Source organism: Carassius gibelio, chromosome A4 (genome assembly GCF_023724105.1).
Source record: "Carassius gibelio isolate Cgi1373 ecotype wild population from Czech Republic chromosome A4, carGib1.2-hapl.c, whole genome shotgun sequence".
Classification (NCBI taxonomy): domain Eukaryota; kingdom Metazoa; phylum Chordata; class Actinopteri; order Cypriniformes; family Cyprinidae; genus Carassius; species Carassius gibelio.
This window is the reverse complement of record NC_068374.1, coordinates 26,438,508-26,456,979: the sequence shown is the minus strand read 5'-3', so window position 1 is coordinate 26,456,979 and position 18,472 is coordinate 26,438,508. Positions and strand designations below refer to the sequence as shown.

Sequence of the window (18,472 nt, the reverse complement as noted above, 5' to 3'; positions counted from 1 at the left end):
TTTCTATACTAATTCCCTTTCTCTGCTAATCATATTTTTGCTGAGTCACATGAAATAAAAATCCAGCATTAGTTAAGGACCGGGACTGTTGAGCTCTTCCGAATTTTTAATAACATCTGACACATACTGCATTTTGTTTCAGTCACACTGATATGTTTAAGTGTTACTCAAAGTCTTGTTGACCTTTTTAACCACTTTGTTTGATTATATGTGACATTTATGTGTGTGATATTACATATTTGAGCTTTAAGGGACACCAAATACACCAAAAAGTTCCTTAGCTGGACCGAGCATTGCATCAATATCCATGCAAACCCACTAGATTGTGCCAAGGAAATCCATTTACTTGCAAGATCAATTTAAGCTGCACAGCCCTGCACTGTGTGGTTGAGGATTTACTGTAACACAGTCAGCTGTGTCTAAAGTCAGCGTAACAGATGAAACTAAAAATATATGTATTGGGCCTTGCAGCATAAATGAAGCTAATGTTTCACTTGATAGCCAGGTACTGTACACACACTGTTGCTCTTTCTCTCCATCAGATGTGTATAAATATTTAAAAGTAAGTGTTCTGTTGCACACTTGTTTTGCTTTAAAAGGTTTTTTTTTTTTTTTTTTTTTTTTTTTTTTTTGTAACCACAGAGCCCTGCTTGCACCATAAAGATGAGCTTGGTACAGTATTTCCCATACACCAAATTCTAATGAGAACTTTTGCAATACATCTAAATATCTTAAATAAATCGCCTTGATAGATGGGAGTTGCTTTTACTGAAACTGAATGTTTAGCAAAAGCTACAACAAGCTTTTCTGCAAGTTAAAACAAATCATGAATCTAATCATGTTAAATTATTGTAGAATAGTACATTGCTTGTGAATTATATTTCCTTTTAAAAAGAGGATTCCTAACTGGCTGCTTGATATATATAATGACAAATGAATAATTAACAATGCAGAGACAATGCTGGACTACTGTTTAATCAGGAACATCAAACAAAAGTTGATCTCATTTTATATTTTCCCTTTTGACAATGTTCTCACAGTTTGTGACATTAATCTCACATATTATTATTTTTTTCTGCAAAGAAGGTTGAAGTGATAAATATGAACAAAGAAAAATAATTGTTACATTTGTGCGTTTAAAATGGGTTTTTTTTTCACATTTTGATACATTTTAAAATCAGCCTAAAATGTTACCACAATTAAACTGTATTTATACATTAATTATTAAAACAGTAGGTCACAGTACATCTTCCTGTCCTAAAGAGGCTGCTTCTTTCAAAATTGATGTCATTCTAAACTATTGATTGAATATTGAAATAATTATTGTAAAAAGATGTAAAGCAATGTTAAAAAGTAAAAATAAACGTATTTTTTTAAAATATTAAATGTCAGTACATATCAGTCACTATAACAGAGGCAACAAAAAAATTCAAGTTTATCTTCTGTTGGTTCTGTATGTATACTAAGAACATCCATGCATTCAATAAAATCTAATAAACCACACTATGTACTAACTTTATTACAATTTGGCTCTATAATCAGACCACAATTCTTCTGTCCAAAAACACCCCAGAATGGTGTGGTGAGGTAAAACAGTTTTTGGATAATGATGGATAGTGAAAATAGATTTTGCACAGGATGGGGAAATTACATTTCATTAAAATGAGGACAATTGTTTTGGAGCTCTCTTCATTATACAGAACATTGAACAGATAATGGTGTTTCCCACAAACCAAGTCTGTTAGTTGTTCCATATGAAGGAAATTAAGAAAGGCACAGTGGTTTTACAATATAGCCATGAGAAACCATCTGTAAATGCAAATATGAACCAGTTTTATTATTCTCTACCACACTGAAAAGACCAGAATGGGAGACCACCTGAATATATCATATTTTGGATACTGGTATATTCACCAGCTTTCTTAACTAGCTTATTTAACAGGGCTTTCTTGGTCAAAAACTAAAGACCTCAGCTGGTCTTTTCAGCAGTGTACAGTTTTCAATATGTATTTTCTGAATTTACAAATAGATAGTCCTCTTTTTTTAGACCCTTTTCAAGTGTATTAGTTTCCATACATTTTCAGGGCCGGTAAATGAAATGGACAGGATCAAGATGGTGTAGGATCTTTATATAACAATAGCCCTGAGGAGACGGAAACACATCATCAGCTCTCGTGGAATAGGGGGGTTGATCTCATTACCATCAAGGCGAAGGTAACGGAGACGTGGACCATTCTCATCAAGATAATCATCGAGTGAACCAGGTGGACAGATGTCAGAGCTATTCACACCTATGGAAATTACAGAAAAAAAAAACATCTTACTGATAAAGTCACAGACATGCAGGCATAAAACAATTAAGGGTGCATCCAAAGTCTAAAGTCTAAAGTATACTTCAGCTGTTCATGTTCCGCAATGGTCTGCACACTGTCCGTGGGCCATCATTTTTGGACATGGACATGGCTGTGTGCAAGATGGAGCAGAATGCGGAAAATGAAGTATACCTTGGACTTAAGGAGGCTTCCTTGCTTCTGGTCAGCCAGTAACTTAAAAAGTTTGTTTTGCTTATGAAGGAACTTCTTTAGGAAGCTAGTTTCAGACAGTCTTTCACAGGCACCATAAAGTCTTTAGAGCTTTAGATATAATCAAGCAAGTATTGACTACATTGCTTATTTAATGGCAGAAAGTCATATGCTTTGGACACAACCATAGTGTGACCTTTGTCTAGAAAAGGACAACAGTATGAATGGAGACCTGTTTACCAAATGATTTAGCAAAAATACAAAGGAGGTCTACATGTGCAACATACAAAAGGGCGTGTTCAGAACTTTGGTTGTGGACTTACTCTTGATCTTATTGTGATCCAAATGCAGGTGCTCCAAACCAGAAGAGATAACGGGTATCTCTGTGAGCTGGTTATGAGAAAGCTGTAGATCTAGGATGCTGGAAAGATTAAACACATTTTTTGGGATGCCTCCATTAGCCAGCTTATTGCGGTTGAGCCTGAGAGACACCAATTTGGGAAGACCTTTAAAGTACTCAGCCGGAATCCTTTCAATATTGTTGCTGTCCAAAAAGATCTGTGTGGTTGTGGGTGGTAGGCCGAGGGGCATGGTATTTAACTGATTCTTTGCTAAATTGATCTGGATCAAGTTCTTGAGGCCTTTCAGATTGACCTCAGTAACTGCATCATCCTGTAGCTTGTTGCCTTGCAGATCCAGCAAGGTGAGATGGTCCATCCCAGAGAAGACACCAGGTGGGATCTTTGAGATTCTGTTTCGGGAGAGCCGCAACTGCTCTAATTTAGCAGGCAGAGGAGATGGAATGGAAGTCAGCAAATTGTCTTCCATGTAAAGGTGTACAAGGTTGGACATGGCCTTAAGAGCATCTGCCTCCAGGCCTTCACCTGTGATTTTGTTGCGGTTAAGGTTGATCCACCTCAGTTGTGTGGCATTGCGCAGAGCGTCTGCTGACAGGACATCAATCAGGTTGTTTTGGAGGTAGAGGTACCAGGTGTAGGGTGGGATGTCAGGTATGCGTTTCAGACCCTTGTTGTCACAGTAAACAGCATTAGGGAAACTTGGAGGGCAGTGACACTCTTTAGGACATGCCGATATCTGAGAGATAAGGTGCTCATATGGGATTTCTTCAGAGCGGACTTGGCTGGTCAAAAGCAGGGCTACAAATGCAACCATGAGCCACTCCATGGTTAGGCTTAACCTGAACAATAATAGAGACAGAGAAGAAAAAAAAACTAGCAGTTAACAATATTGAAACCATATAACAATAAAATTAGAGACTTTATTTTAGTTCCAAACAAGCCTGTCATGCAAGTTCACTGGGATTGTTACAAAAACTTATTGGCTTTTCCTTTCAGTAAGTTACTTTGTTCCCGGGCCTGGAACAATGTTTGTCCCCCATACTAAGAATAGACATAGGTCCACCCTACATTACCCCAGGTTCTCTCTAAGTGGATAAACTCATTGACAAAAAAAATGAAGAACATCCTCTAGTTAAGATTATCATTCCCTTGTCTTCATCTTCTAAGTAGCAATCCTCTTAAACTCAGAATATGCTGCCAGGTCAACCTTGATTGACTTAAGCCTGGCATAGTGCTACTCATCTCCACTCAGAAGACAGTCACAAAGAAGCCAGTCTCTGGCATAAGGGTTCAGGTATGTCCTATTTCTGAATAGACAAGGTATACCAAACATGGCATGTTTTTACCAACACCTGGCCCTCATGTTGCAATATGAAAGTCTACATCCATTGACTGATTTCGGTTAGTTTTCCCCCCATTTCAAATAGACTTAGTTCTTTGCACAAATTTAAAACACATCTTTACATATTCCTATCTGTCAAATGCAAGTTTGAGTTTTGTTAAGTGTGTATGCAACAAATAATACGTTAACACATATTCACATCTGAGATTTCTCTTTTATCTGGTTGAAATTTTTGGGACTGAGCTCCAAGTGACTGTAGGGAGATAGTTTTCAATGGGCAACACACTCACACTAAACCAAAGAGAAGCCCTGAATACACCGTGATCAGACCAGCTTCACTTGTAAAGGTCTTTCAAGGCAATAATAGTTTTTTCAAATCATGACCTCCATACTGGCTTTTCTAATCCAGTTCTGTGGACAACTGCATCACAAAAAACAGTTGAAAACTTTAGTGCCATACATCTCATAACTGTGCACTTCTGTGTTAAATCCAAGATAAAGGTAAATCAATGAAGATTAAACCAGAAAAAATGACTAATAGCTCACAATATGCAGTTCTGGAGGGCAAAGGCTTTCTAATGGTATGGAAGAAGTTGTCTGAAGAAAACTGTCTTTGCCAAGATATTTCAACTGTACATTACCATTGCACCTTTTTAAATGCTAGTCTTACCTTTGTCTTCTTGGCGCTCTTCTACTGAATCTCTTGCTGTGGGTACAGATGCCTCAACTTTGAGCTACTTTGCCCTCTCCTGCCCCTATTTGTAGTGGCAATGGCATCCCATGATCCCTTCAAAGATGGACACACTAGACACAACCTTAGCCAATCATAGCCTGTCGAGGTCAAGAGTCATAATCCTGTGAGGATGGACAGTGCTTAAACCAGCGTGTTGGTCAAAAGAAGACATGGGCCTTGGCCCAGTTTTAATGAGGCTAATACAGGCCTATAAGAGTCTTCATCCTTTTCTTCATCGCCCCTCAAAACAACACCTGTCTCCTGTCTTTCAAGTAAACAATGTCTAGATCAGGCCACTTAGTTGATAAATCTGAGTCAGTCTGTCTGTCTGTCTGTCTGTCTGTCTGTCTGTCTGTCTGTCTGTCTGTCTGTCTATCTATCTATCCATCCATCCATCCATCCATCCATCCATCATATCTACTGTTTCTATCTAACGATCTATCTATCTTTGCACATCCTTGTTAAGGACTCACAGTTTGACTGGTAAATGACATTTGATCTGCTTTATTTTTGGTATAGACTTGCAGTTGCAAAATGAGTAATGAGAAAAGTCTGCACATTTGTTTTTTAATGTGCACAATCACCAAAACTTGTGTGCTGAAATTTCTGTCCCCACGGGAGCACTTGTCTGGATTTAGAGGCTGATTTGTAGCTGGCACAGTTAGCCACACATGGTGTCATTGTTTGACTGCCAAGCATTGATCTTGTTGTGTCATTACTTGCTCTCAATTCCACTGACGACAACAACTACTTACTTTGTCTTTGTAATAACCTGTAATGGGCTCCTCCAGTTGAAATCGATGACCATTTGTAATCCAGTCTATTATCCAGCACCTCGTGTCAAGGATGGTGCTGCTCTACGTTAGAACCAATGGTCTAAAGGGCAAAGAGTACACATACCAACCTAATCCAATTTCAGAATTCAAAACCTATTATTCACAGGAACTTAAAAGAGCTCTAAACACTGATTACATCTGTGTCTAGGTCTACAACACTAAATCGGCAACTAAGAGCATTAGGCTGGGAAATACAGGACATGACGAGGTGATTCTCGGGGCAGCAATTAGCATCAAACTTTAGGAGGTTTAAGCCTATTAAAATACTCTGTATCTGGGATATCTGTTTATTCCAATGATGGCATTAATACACTCAGACAAACTCTGCAATATTTATATTCATTGAATACATCATGTCAACAGGGAAAAATATTGAAGACTTGCTACTCTATAAGTCTCTGAGACCAAGATCACACTACATGACTAAACCTTATCACCCTATTGTGTTTACGACTATTTTGCGACAAAACCACAGACCATAGTAGGTGCCAGCTTTTCTAATATCCACACCTGTGATGGCTTACAGATTTCAGATTGGATTGGATTTTCTAGTCACCCAGTTTTCAGGTAGATGGACTGTCCCAACTTGCATGAGAGCAACAAGTCGGGGATTTATCACATTGATTGCTTATGATTAGAACAGTCCAAACTGTTAAGTGATAAGCGCTAATGCTAACTGCTAAATATTTGAGGGCATCATCATGACGGCTTACTAGGCACCTAAACTTTTTGAACTCTGAGACTGGTAAACAATATTTGAAAGCTCTTTATGGTTAATTAATATCTCTAATAGTAAAATATTTGATTTACTAGCTTCTTTGAATGGAGATGAACAGAAGTTGGTGATTAAAATTAAATGTAACATGGACAAAAAAACATCACAGATGGTAATATATATATATTACTGAGAAATGACAGCATAAGACAACTGCTGAACATTTATGCTTCAACTAAAAGAAAACACATGCTCTCAAAGAGATTTAATTTCCTGTTTGAGGCAGCTATGTTAATTACACACGGTTCTACATTTGGCTCTAGCTCTGTGGCTAGTATGCCATCCAAATGTCCACTGTCCAATTTCACATCTTTATGCTTCTAAGAAACTTGATTTGAACAGAAACATCTAAGGAAAGTTTCTGTATTGTCTAATTGTTTTAGCCAAGATCAAAAAGCTGCATTAGTATTATCTTCAGTAGAATTTATGTTTAGAACATCCGTTAATTCTAGCTTTACAAAAAGATAAACTAATTCATTGAAATGATTAATTGCACATCCCTTCTCCATTGCTTACACAAGCAAAATCTAAGACTTTTGTTTAAAAACAAATTGTCCTGGTACCATGGTACAGGGTTGATATGATCATACCATAGTATTTTGATCTATGCTATGCTGTGCTATCATGATAAATGTCTAACACTATGTTACTTTTCTGGTACATTTGTGTTGTCTTACACAAGATATTTCAATGTAAGCAACTACGCCAGTACATATGTAATACATATGCATTACAAGTTCATGATCCTGTAGATGGCTATTACTCAATGTATTATTATTCAATAATGTTGTTCCCCTCAGTTACAATTAAAATCCAAAATTCGTTAGCTTATACGAAGTCAGGCAGCAGAAGTGCATAGAAAATTATAAAGTATAAGGGAAATATAAGTGATATTTAAAATATCTCAATACTCAACTAAAGAAAAACCACCCACTTCCCTACTGCATCTCCACCACTTAAAATTAAAACAAACCAAACAACAACAACAAAAAACCTAGAAAATATTACCTGCTCATCTCAGTCACAGAGCTGATTTTGGTTTATGCAGGTGGAGGCAAAGTGTCTGCTTCCAGTTTTGGGGTTGCAGTCAGTATATCTTTCCCGCCTGCTCTCCTCTCCAGTTTGAGTCCAGTCTGCAGTTTCTCCCACTTTCTTTCTGGCCCAGGCATGCATCAGAAGACACAGCCTTATTAGATTACTATTGTTAGTAGAGTTACTTCCCCAAGGCCAAACCTTTGACATCAGCTGGTGATCTTGAATAAGGGGGTGTGTAAAAGTTTGAAAGATTTGCGTGGATTTGTCTTTCCACAAGCATGCACTGGTTACTTATTGCTAGCAAAGCACTTTTTTCTCTTTTTTAATATTTTCTTTGTGCAGTGTGGGTCTGTTGAGCTTTAGGAGGTGGGGGCTCCTGTCAAAAATGACAGCCTCCAAACAGATGTAAGTGGCTTTAAGACATTTAACCCTTTCTTTTCAATGGACATATCTCGTCTCCATCCCTAATGACTTTGAAGGATATTTTGCACTCCATTAAACTAGGCCGCCCTGGGACAATGCACATAATCTGGCTGTCATTTTGCACTCACGGACACCTCTGAAAAGTAGAATTAAGCTAGAATGCAAAAACTGTTGAAAGGTACAATGATGTTAGAGAGTTAAACCTGCACTCACCACTCTCACACGAGTTGTGCATAGCTTCACAGTGAGTGAAAAGGCAGTGAGTAGTAACCAGGCGACATCTGTTTAAACATCTGGATCCTGTTGTAGATATTTCAAGATGGAGAAGAGGAAAGTGGGATATAGAAGGTCTCTGATTTGGGTAGGACACTGATTAAAGTCTTACTGCACAATTGACTGCACTCTCTGTTTAAATTTAGATTAAAAACACTTCTCTTTCGCCAAGCATTCAAATAATGCATCTCATAATTTGTGACTGCAGTTGTATCTGATCAAATGCGCATTCTTATTCTTTAGCTTGGGTTAAACTAATTAATTTTACTTGGTTGGAACAGCAGCTACGCTAATTATGCCTCTATTTGTTTCTCTGTTTTTCCTAGGATACTAGGATTTACACAAGCTCCAGTCTGGATGCAGAACACCTGAGAAGAGATGATGTCAACCTCTCAGAGGACCTCAGATGATGCTAACCCTGAAACGTACAGAACTGACAAATATTGCTACTTACTATGCAATCACATAATAATTGCTGTTGACTATGTCTTGTATAAACTTTTCTGAAAATTCCTGTCAAAAGCACAAAATGGACAATCACCACTTACAAGCTACTACTAAATATTGTAGAAACTAAAATTTAAAATAAGTAATTTTCTATTAATTAGAAAGTAATTGTCTGTAAAGTTGCTTTGCAATTATTTGTATCGTAAAAGGTACTATACAAATAAACTTTAATTGAATTGAATTGAAAAAGAGCACATCTCTGTCCTGTTGAAAGGATTCTACTGTCTGGAATAAAAGTGGATTCATGATTTCTGTTCTTAAGTATTTGGAATCATCAAATCTCACACAATCTCGCTTGTACAAAGTACACATGCCCTGTCAGATCTCCAGATGTTTGGCCAGGCATTGTCTTATCTAATTCATGAACTAATCATTCATGAACCAGTTCAAAAAACCAGTCTGGGGTGCATTTCCCAAAAGCATATGGTCGCAAGTTCCTTCATTACCAATGGAGATCAGTGGAACTCGCGACCATTGTTAGCCAACAATGCTTTTGGGAAACAAGCCACTGAATAATTTAATGACAAACTAGATTGATCAGGGTCTGGATCTCATGAGGTAAAACTTTACACTTTGTACTTTACAGATAGTATACAACCTCCAACATTTATATGTAATCATGATTATCATAGAAACAAACAAAAAAATGTGGCAGAGCCTTGGTTCTACCCATTGGTTGTTGATTGGAGTGGCAGATCTGTTGAGTGGCAAAAATGTGTGGCGTACTGGCAGACTAAAAGAATGGATAATTCTTAGAATAGTCTGTCATTTCAATAAAACATGACAAATTGTGAAAGTATTGATTAAAAACAATTGCATTGATGAATTGTTCAAATTAAGATGAATTTAGATTTCCATTTCATGTTGACTTCAAAGACAAATTCCCAGCTTTCCCAACTCTCTGTGTAGAGCCACACAAATCAAATTTATAATACTCTGACAACAACATCACATAACAGATTTGATCCCCTCAGGGGACCTTTGCAAGCCTCTTTTGTGTTTTCAAACAGACATATTCTAAACAATAACTGGAAACCTTTGTGTCCTCTCTCTGAAGAGATCAGCTGTAGGAATATGAGCTAAAAAAAACATCACAATGGTCTCCTTTCCCCACCAAGTCTCTCCAGTGTTTAGTAGACACTGAATAACAGAGTGTGGTTTTCTAGCAAGACCTCAAAACATATGACATAGCAACATAAAATTATTATCGTTTTTGCAGTGGCACAGCAACATTGAAGTATCCAAGCAATGCACTTTGGTTATAATAATGGAACAATTCGCTTGGAAATTAAGATTCCATCATGTTGTTTCAGATTACTTACTTTCTTCCATGAAACACAAAACAAAGCAATGGAAACTAACCCCGTTTTTTTTTTTTTTTTTTTTTTTTTTTAGATTGTGATTTTAAATAAAAAATGCTGGACTTCTCTAACTCTGCCGCTTCCTTACAATCGACTGCAAGCTCGTATTCAGATCTGCCTTTATCCAATCAACAATTGATGGATTTAACCAAGACACTGCTAAAAAGCTCAACAAAATAATTACAAAAGTAGCTCATGCAACTCATAAGCATTGATTTTTCATACTATGCTACACTATAAATTAGCTCCTTTTGTGCTCCACGGAATAAAGTCCAATGGGTTTTGAAAGACTGAGGGTAAATAGACTGAACGTCAACATCTCGAACAATAAAAGTGATCAATTTTGTGTGTGTGTGTGTGTGTTTGGTCCTGCAAAATCAGCTTGTGGTGAACTTAAATACTCAGGCTGCAATAAAGTGGTAAAGATATTTCAAACAAAAAAGCCAGAACTGCCTATCTATCATCTGTTTCTAACACATGGACAAAAGATCTCCCACAGTGTCTCTCTGTAAAACTATCACATGGTCACCCCAGACCCTCCATTCCTCTGGAATGCTGGGTTTTCTGCCTGCAACTCTACCGTTTTAAACAAAACACTCATTTTTAGCGCAGAAAGATCTGTAGTTATGTTAAATGCAACTTTTGAAGTGCCTGTCATAAAGGGATGATTTGGGATAGAGATGGGAGCAGATGGTTGGAGGAGTTAAATGGGGAAAAATTGACTGTTGGGCTATTTTATTATTGTGTTTTGTGGAGCTATGTCCTGAGCTGAGGAAGGGAATTTATGTTTACAGCTACCTCGAATAATGGCCCTGCATCTGAATATGCGAACATCCCAGCTACACACTATCAAAAGCAGTATGCCCAATGGCAAGGATGTCAGACTGTTTAGTATTCATGATACAGTGAGTCAAACCCGGATGACCTTCTGTATCTGCAAACCCATTGAGCTTCTTGTGGACACTTTGCTGTCCCACAAGACCAAAAGTTGAATAAAAAATTGTGTAGCACTGCAAAATGAGTGGCTCTTTTTAAGTTTAAATGTTATAAGCACTGAGAAATTTGCTCTGCAGGGCTGAACTGTTCTTGTTTAACACTTAAGTAAATCTTGTTGTGGTTTTTTTGCTATTAGGGCTACGTTACATGACAAGTACAAATTGTCAAAGGACGATGTCAACATGGCAGATGTAGTTGGCAATGTAGTACGTATTCTACACACCTACATACTCCATCTACTTTGTCATCAAATTCAGTACATAGTCTGAGAGTTTGTAATTTGATCGCAGACTGGGAATTATTGTTAAAAAACTACTTTGCTATAGCCCTTAACATTGCTTTGATATGTTCTTACCTTTGACAAAGGGATATTTAGTTAGATAACACCCTATACTCTTCCATGCAAAAAAAAAGCCTTTTCATCTTACAATCACTATATTTATATCCATACCCTGTACTTCAGCTAAAGATATGAAGAAAACACGTTTCCCACAGGAAGCAGTTCTGTCATCATGGCTCTGTTTCAAACAGGGCAAAGCTCATAGAACTTTGTCTATCCATGAGTTTGGCTCAAAAGCCAGAAAGGAGGAATATGGCAAACAGATTCATTCCAGAAGTTTCTTTCCATCCTAAACAGCAGGACTGACTCCACAAAATGGAAATCCACATGAGTCAAGCTGGAAGATCAACAACCAAGATGGAAATAATAAAACATGGAGTAGCTCGCCTGTGTGTAAAGGGAGCCATTTTTGTTTAAGAATCATAAGAACCTAAAGACTTTACGACTTCTAATATCTACTGAAGATATCCTGCAATGATGCTTTAGAGAATTTCCATGATAAAACAGATGCAATTGTTAATATTTAACAGATTATTTTGGCTAAATGTATTATATTATTTGAATAATGTGTGTGTTAATATAATAATTTCTATATCTGACTTCATTATTAGGATTTATACATCAGTTTCCCTCCACACATGTAAGAAATCTGGTTTATTCAAATAAAGTTTGAATAAAAAATAAAACAAAATATAACAACAAATCAGGGAAATTACAACTTTTACAACAGTCCGCCAAGGTTACTGTAATCTCGTGGTTCAATGATTCGACTAACATTGTGATGATGTGAAATTGTGTATTGAATACATAATTTTTTTTAATGTTGTTTGCCACAGAATTGAAAACAATTGCTGTTACAAAATAAGATGAACTGCATGCAGATAAAATATGGTATAAATGTTGGCAGAGTTCAGAAATTAAATTCAAGCTGATACTAATTTGCTATTAATACAACATTTTGGCACTGAAATTCCTCAGTTAAATAATAATAAACAAAAAAAAACGTAAGATTTACTTTGCAGTTAGCTAAACCTCAGCAAATTCACTCTATTAAATTTTTAGTTTTGTGTGGATCTCAGTTTCAGTTGGATATCCTTCAACATTGCTGCACATTTAGCAATTTTATATACAACTAGATAGTTATTATCCATAAATTGTATTCTAAACAATATAATTTCCTTACCAGCAGGCTTATTAATAACATGATTACAATTTTGAATGATTAGGGTACTTATCATGCAGAAATATTAAGATGCAGTTAGATGACATATAGTGCAACTTCCAACCCGATCTCACGGCAATTCGTAATTTTTTAACAAGGTGGCTTATTCGTACGAATTCGTACGGCCACACTCGTACAAATTCATACGATTGTTGCCAAATCGTACGTATTTTACAAGTTGCACAATTCGTATGAATTTGTACGAATGACCTACACCTAACCCCGCCCCTAAACCTAACCGTCACTGGGGTTTAGACAAATCGTATAAAATCGTACGAGTGAGGTCGTACAAATTCGTATGAATAAGCCACCTCGTAAAATATGTACGAATTGGCCGTGAGATAGCGTTGGCAACTTCTTATGGAGTACACACTGGGCTATTCACAATTTTCACAAATATGTATTTCTTTAGATGGGAATATCTTGTCTAATTCGACTACTACTCTTCATACAGTACCATACAAGACTGACATTTTATGTGCCAGATTTTCAAGATTCCAGACTACTGCTGCCCATTTTACCTACAGATGTGTTCATCAACATTTTAGAGAGAAAATATTGTCGTCAGTGTGCATGTAAACAGATGTGTTTGTCGGAATCATGAATAAAGACGTGCAGAAGTCACTCAGAGTGTCTAATAAGAGTAATAGCCTTAATGTATTTGATAAACTACTGGCGAGGTGTGACTTTAATCAAAGATGATCTCTGAGGCCTGGCGAAGGCAGTTGGCCGTGTCATCTGGCAGACTGCGGTGTGTGATGTTGTTTCCATCCAAGCGCAGGGTCCTGAGTCGAGAGTAGTTGACCGGGGAGCTGAACTTGCAGATATTTGCAAGGTCAAACTCTGAAGAAATAGAAGTCGAAATGGAGTAAAAACCATGCTTAATCTGTAGCTTGAAAAGTTGGAAATGGAGTAAGACTTACTGTTTATCTCGTTGACTTGCAAGTAGAGATGCTCAAGCGATTCGCTGATCTCCGGAATGCTCTTCAGCTTGTTAAAAGACAGGTCGAGCTCAAGGAGAGAAGACACGTTGAACACACCTGCAGGGATTCCAGAGTCCACCAGCTTGTTGTGAGAGACACGCAGGTACTGCAGGGCTGGCAGCTTGGCCAGGTAGCCATTGGGAATGCCGTCTATGTCGTTATGGTCCGCGTAGAGCATCAGAAGCGAAGGTGGAACTCCCGAGGGAAGTTTCTTGAGCTTGTTCTCGCTCACGTCCAGCAGAACAAGGGACTTCAGGCTTTTGAAGGCACCTGTGATGCTCTCGGTGGTCAACTTGTTCTTGGACAGGTGGAGGGTGGTCAGGTTTTCCATCCCAGACAAGGTGTTAGCAGGGAACGAGCTCAATTGGTTGCCGATCAACTTCAACTCATCCAGAGACTTTGAAAGAGAACTAGGGGGTTTGGTCAGCCTGTTATTGCTGAAATGGAGCTTCTCCAGTTTCTTCAGTTTATCAATGGTGCCACCATGAATCTTGTGGCTGGTGATGTTGTTGTTGTCAAGAATGAGCCAGCGAAGGTCGGTAGCGTTGTCGAACACGCCAGCCTTGATCTCCTCAATATGGTTGTCCTGTAGGTAGAGGTATTTGATGCCGCTCGGCACAATAGGGATGAACTTCAAGTCGCGCCCGTTGCAGTACATGGCTGTGGGGAAGCTGAAGGGACATTCACACTCCTGGGAGCAATGTGGAGATGATGGTTCCTCCAGTGGTGCGGAGGGGACATAGTACTGGTCATAGTAATCATACTGACCCAAACTCTGACATACCAGTCCAGTCAACAGGAAGAAGCCAAGAGCAAACATGGCTGAACAACTTATTCAAATCTAACCTGGAGAAGAGAAGAGAAGAGAAGAGAAGAGAAGAGAAGAGAAGAGAAGAGAAGAGAAGAGAAGAGAAGAGTGGTTTACATTGTTACGTAAGAGGCAATATTAAAATGTGAAGAAAAAAAAAAAGTTTCATAATAACAGAACTTTCTATGGTGAACCTCAGACATAAACAAAAGCCAGAGCCATTATTTAAAGGAAATTGATGACTTCATCCTCAAGAATGCAAATAGGTCCAGACAGTCATTCATTCCTTTGCAAATTAGACCCACATTGCTTATGTGCAGATCCAAGTTCATCTCAAGTTACATTAACTTTACCTCATACCTATATCTGCCTTTGTCTTTGCATGCAATGCCGAAGAATTATTGAATGGCAAATGATAGAACTTCAGAAGAGTAATGCAAGGGTGCTTTTGGAATATTGACTAATCAATTAAAGTTTCATGAAAGTTAAAAGAAAAGAAGAATAAATTACATCAGTTGTCATGCATGAAATTTTGTAACTGCACTAAAGTATAGCCAAATTAAATCCAGTACTGCATAATCTCTCTCTCTGTTCATGCACAATTAAAAAATTAGTGCATGTATAATTCTATCAGCTCATGCATTTTCAATAATTAATAAATTATATATATATAACAACTTAACATCATGTTTTGAATGAAATGCGTGCATGGAAGCTTCTCAAACATTACCATGCTGAATAACCGCAATATGATTATACTTTTTTTTCAGTCCACCCCAAAAATCTGCCAAGCAGATTTCTGATAATCTCATCCAGACAGAACTAAAGTAAGCATGAGCTTTCAACTCATAAATGCAGATGCTAGATATCCTTACCTTCCTGCTTCTCTCTCTGTTCACGGCTTCAGGAAGAGTTGTGTTCGGCCCGAGGACTCTGGAGAGAAAGAGTAAGGGAGGGAGAAAGCAAAGAATGAGAGAGAGAGAAAAAAAGAGAGACAGAGACACTCAAGCCAGACCTTAGTTGCCCAAGATTGATAGAAAACAGCAGTGAGGCAGTTCTAGTGTGTAGATGTCAGCAGTTGTTCACTGGATTCTAAACATATGGATTCTATCAAGGTTCAGGTGTAGCAAAGCAGTTTGGTACATGTAGTTCTTCAGAGGAAGACAGAAAGGGGTAAAGACTTACTGGGGACAGTTTGCAAAATATATATACCTGTATAGTCACCACACACATGCGCACATTTTTCCATCCCATTCTTTCCAAACAGTCGCTCAAAACAATTCAACAGTTATGTGAGAGAGACAAATAAATCTACAAACACAGCCACTGTCAGTTCCATCATAGCCAACGCTAAGCATTCCTCATAAAAAATACAAAATAAAAAATCGAAACAAAACAAAGGTTAATGAAACTATTTGAAAAATCATCTTAAAAAAAAAAAAAAATTGGCTACTTGCGAAGGCAGCTGCCTGCTATAAGACTTGGAAAAACTGACCAAATAAGAGGGTAGTAGGCCAAACCAGTCTTACATAACCGTGTTGTCTATCTGAAGAGAGAATGTATCCAGCTGGTAGATGGTATATCATCAAACAGTGTGCCATCTTTTTATCTTAAAATCCATAAAATCCAGCCGGCTTCTGTCTGGCTGTGGTCATAGATTTATGTGATGGGAAGCTCGCACACAGTGGGAAAGATGGTGCTGATTGCAGATCAGTTTAGTTTTAATAGCATACAGTGGCTCTTAGGAATGCAGTAAAGCCAGAAAACAAGATGAGAGGTCGGTTCTGTAGACTTCATGCGTATCAGAGGAGCTGAGATTATGTATTGTCAAGGATTACTACTGCAAACTCAATAAAGAATATGAAGATAAAATCTGCACACCAAATATATATATATTTATATATAATAAAATAATAATCATTAAAATAGAATATAAAATAGGTATAATAATAAATGTATTAAATGTGCTTATTTAATTGGTGACTATACAGGTATACATATTTTGCTAATTATTAAAACTTTATTATTAATTTTTTTAATTATTTTATTTATTTATTTATCAACACATCAACAAACTAATGTCTATTCTCATCATTTACATTTTTTTACGATTTTATTGAATTATTATATTTTATTATTATACTTAGTAAATGACAGTAAGATAGGGTTACTGAGTGTGTTGATACATAAATAAATGAAATCATTAGAAAATAAATAATAATATGTTTAAACAAATAAATAATTTAAACATATCATGTTACAAAAAACAAAAAGTAAAAAAATAAATGTGCCCGACAGATTCAAGAGACTAAGAGTCAGATTCAAACACTAGTTATATACTTGTGCACCATGGCGTGTTATAGCATGTGCGCTAACTTCTGGGCCACAGATCTGATACTGTTGGGTGGTCTTAAATTGCTCTGGATCTGCTGCATTGCTCATACCTGTCCCATTTTAACAGCACCATGACCTTATCACCCATTCCTCATCTGTAACATCCCCTGCAGGTCACCTCTCCACTCTCTCCTCTCATCTGTCAGGCCTTTAGGGCAAGCACATGAAGCTGAGCTCATGTTTGGACTTTATGCATGAAGTTATGCAGCAGGAGCAGGTCAGGGCAAACCTGTGCAGCTGTACCTGATGCAGGTATGTGAGGTGTGCAGTTGCACTCAAACTATGTAAAAACAGTCTGCGGTCTGATTGAAAAAATCAGCTGCAGAAGCACTTTTTTAAAAAGTATTTCAAACACACCCCTAGATTTAGATATGTGGCAGGTCATTTATTACACTTTACACTTAAGTAATTAGCTTTGTTTGAAGTACAAAACTCTTATTTAAGTATTATTGAGATACAAATAGTTTTTATTGATATTCTGAATTAGTTTTTATTTTATATTTTCTGCCATCATTTTAATTTTAGTTAAAGTTTTAGTAATTTTGGTAATATTAGTATTTATTTTATTTATTTATATATTAATATATAATATATTTTAATATATTTATTTATTTTGTCTATATAATTTTTTTAAATACATTTTTATTTCAGGTTTAGATGGAGTTATCAAGCTGAAGATGAATCTTAATGAAAATAAAAAATGTTGCCTTTTTAGAAAAATAGAATATATAATAAAATAAAAAATTTTTTTAGTTAAAGTTAAGTTTTAACCCTGCAATACACTTTAAAATATTGGTTATTTTAAAAGCAAGATTAATGAAAAATGACAAACCTATTTCAAATCTATTTTACTGTAAAATATATTTTACAGTGTTTACAGCAAAAAAGAATGAATATTGCCTAATCATTTATGGGGACCAGGTAATTTCCAGAACAATCATATTTATTCGAATTACATTTTATTTTTGAAGGTTACTTTTTTCTTAATTTTATTAATGTTTATTTGAGCGTGTTATGTTATATAATATAATTAAATGAAATACACAGTTATGCGCTATAAAATATACATTGTCCAACCTATAACATGGACACTATTTTTTTATTTATTTAATTATTGAATACAATTCTGCCAGCTGCAGTTTTACTGTTGTTGTTGACCATAAATGTTTTTATTTGACCATAAAGCCGGTGTCTTCTTAAGTCTGATTATTACCAGCCCAGCTTGAGTAATAAAGATGTTCCGTAAGATGTCCAGCTGTGTCTTTCCTGTCTGGACATTGACACACACGGAAAATGAGAGCCTCAGCATCCTGAACATCACTGGAAAGACTCTCAACACCAGTTCCATAAAAAGGTCCAGCATTTACCAACTTTGGTGTGTTTACCGAGAGATTTCTGTTGAGTATCATTTCCTCTTTTCATCTCACCTTCATCAGTTTACAGTGACGTTAGTGGCTAAATTCCCTCTGTCTTCAAAACTACGCACGGGAAAGTCCACAGCTGCGTCTGTGTCTTGGTTTCTGACGACACCAGACATTTCCAGTCAAGTTTCACAATTTCCAA

At 36.9% G+C, this 18,472-nt stretch overlaps 2 protein-coding genes across 3 annotated transcripts; both read right to left on the bottom strand.

Moving 5' to 3' along the window:
- Positions 1–959: 959 nt before the first annotated feature.
- Positions 960–7,733, bottom strand: LOC127975179 (keratocan-like). 2 transcript variants are annotated; one of them, XM_052579022.1, is made up of 3 exons: positions 7,576–7,733; positions 2,846–3,720; positions 960–2,291 (listed from the first exon to the last, which is right to left on the bottom strand). In XM_052579022.1, exons 1-3 carry the CDS (start codon positions 7,581–7,583, stop codon positions 2,128–2,130), a joined length of 1,047 nt encoding a protein of 348 aa, XP_052434982.1. In that variant the 5' UTR covers positions 7,584–7,733; the 3' UTR covers positions 960–2,127. The 2 variants fall into 2 exon arrangements, with proteins under 2 accessions (XP_052434982.1, XP_052434991.1); XM_052579031.1 differs by lacking the exon at positions 7,576–7,733 and adding an exon at positions 4,894–5,062.
- A 4,408-nt stretch (positions 7,734–12,141) lies between these two features.
- LOC127975171 (lumican-like) lies at positions 12,142–15,672 on the bottom strand. The gene is made up of 3 exons (XM_052579010.1): positions 15,391–15,672; positions 13,648–14,553; positions 12,142–13,567 (listed from the first exon to the last, which is right to left on the bottom strand). The coding sequence occupies exons 2-3, from the start codon at positions 14,525–14,527 to the stop codon at positions 13,413–13,415; spliced, it is 1,035 nt and encodes a 344-aa protein (XP_052434970.1). The 5' UTR covers positions 14,528–14,553; positions 15,391–15,672; the 3' UTR covers positions 12,142–13,412.
- Between the last annotated feature and the right edge of the window lie 2,800 nt (positions 15,673–18,472).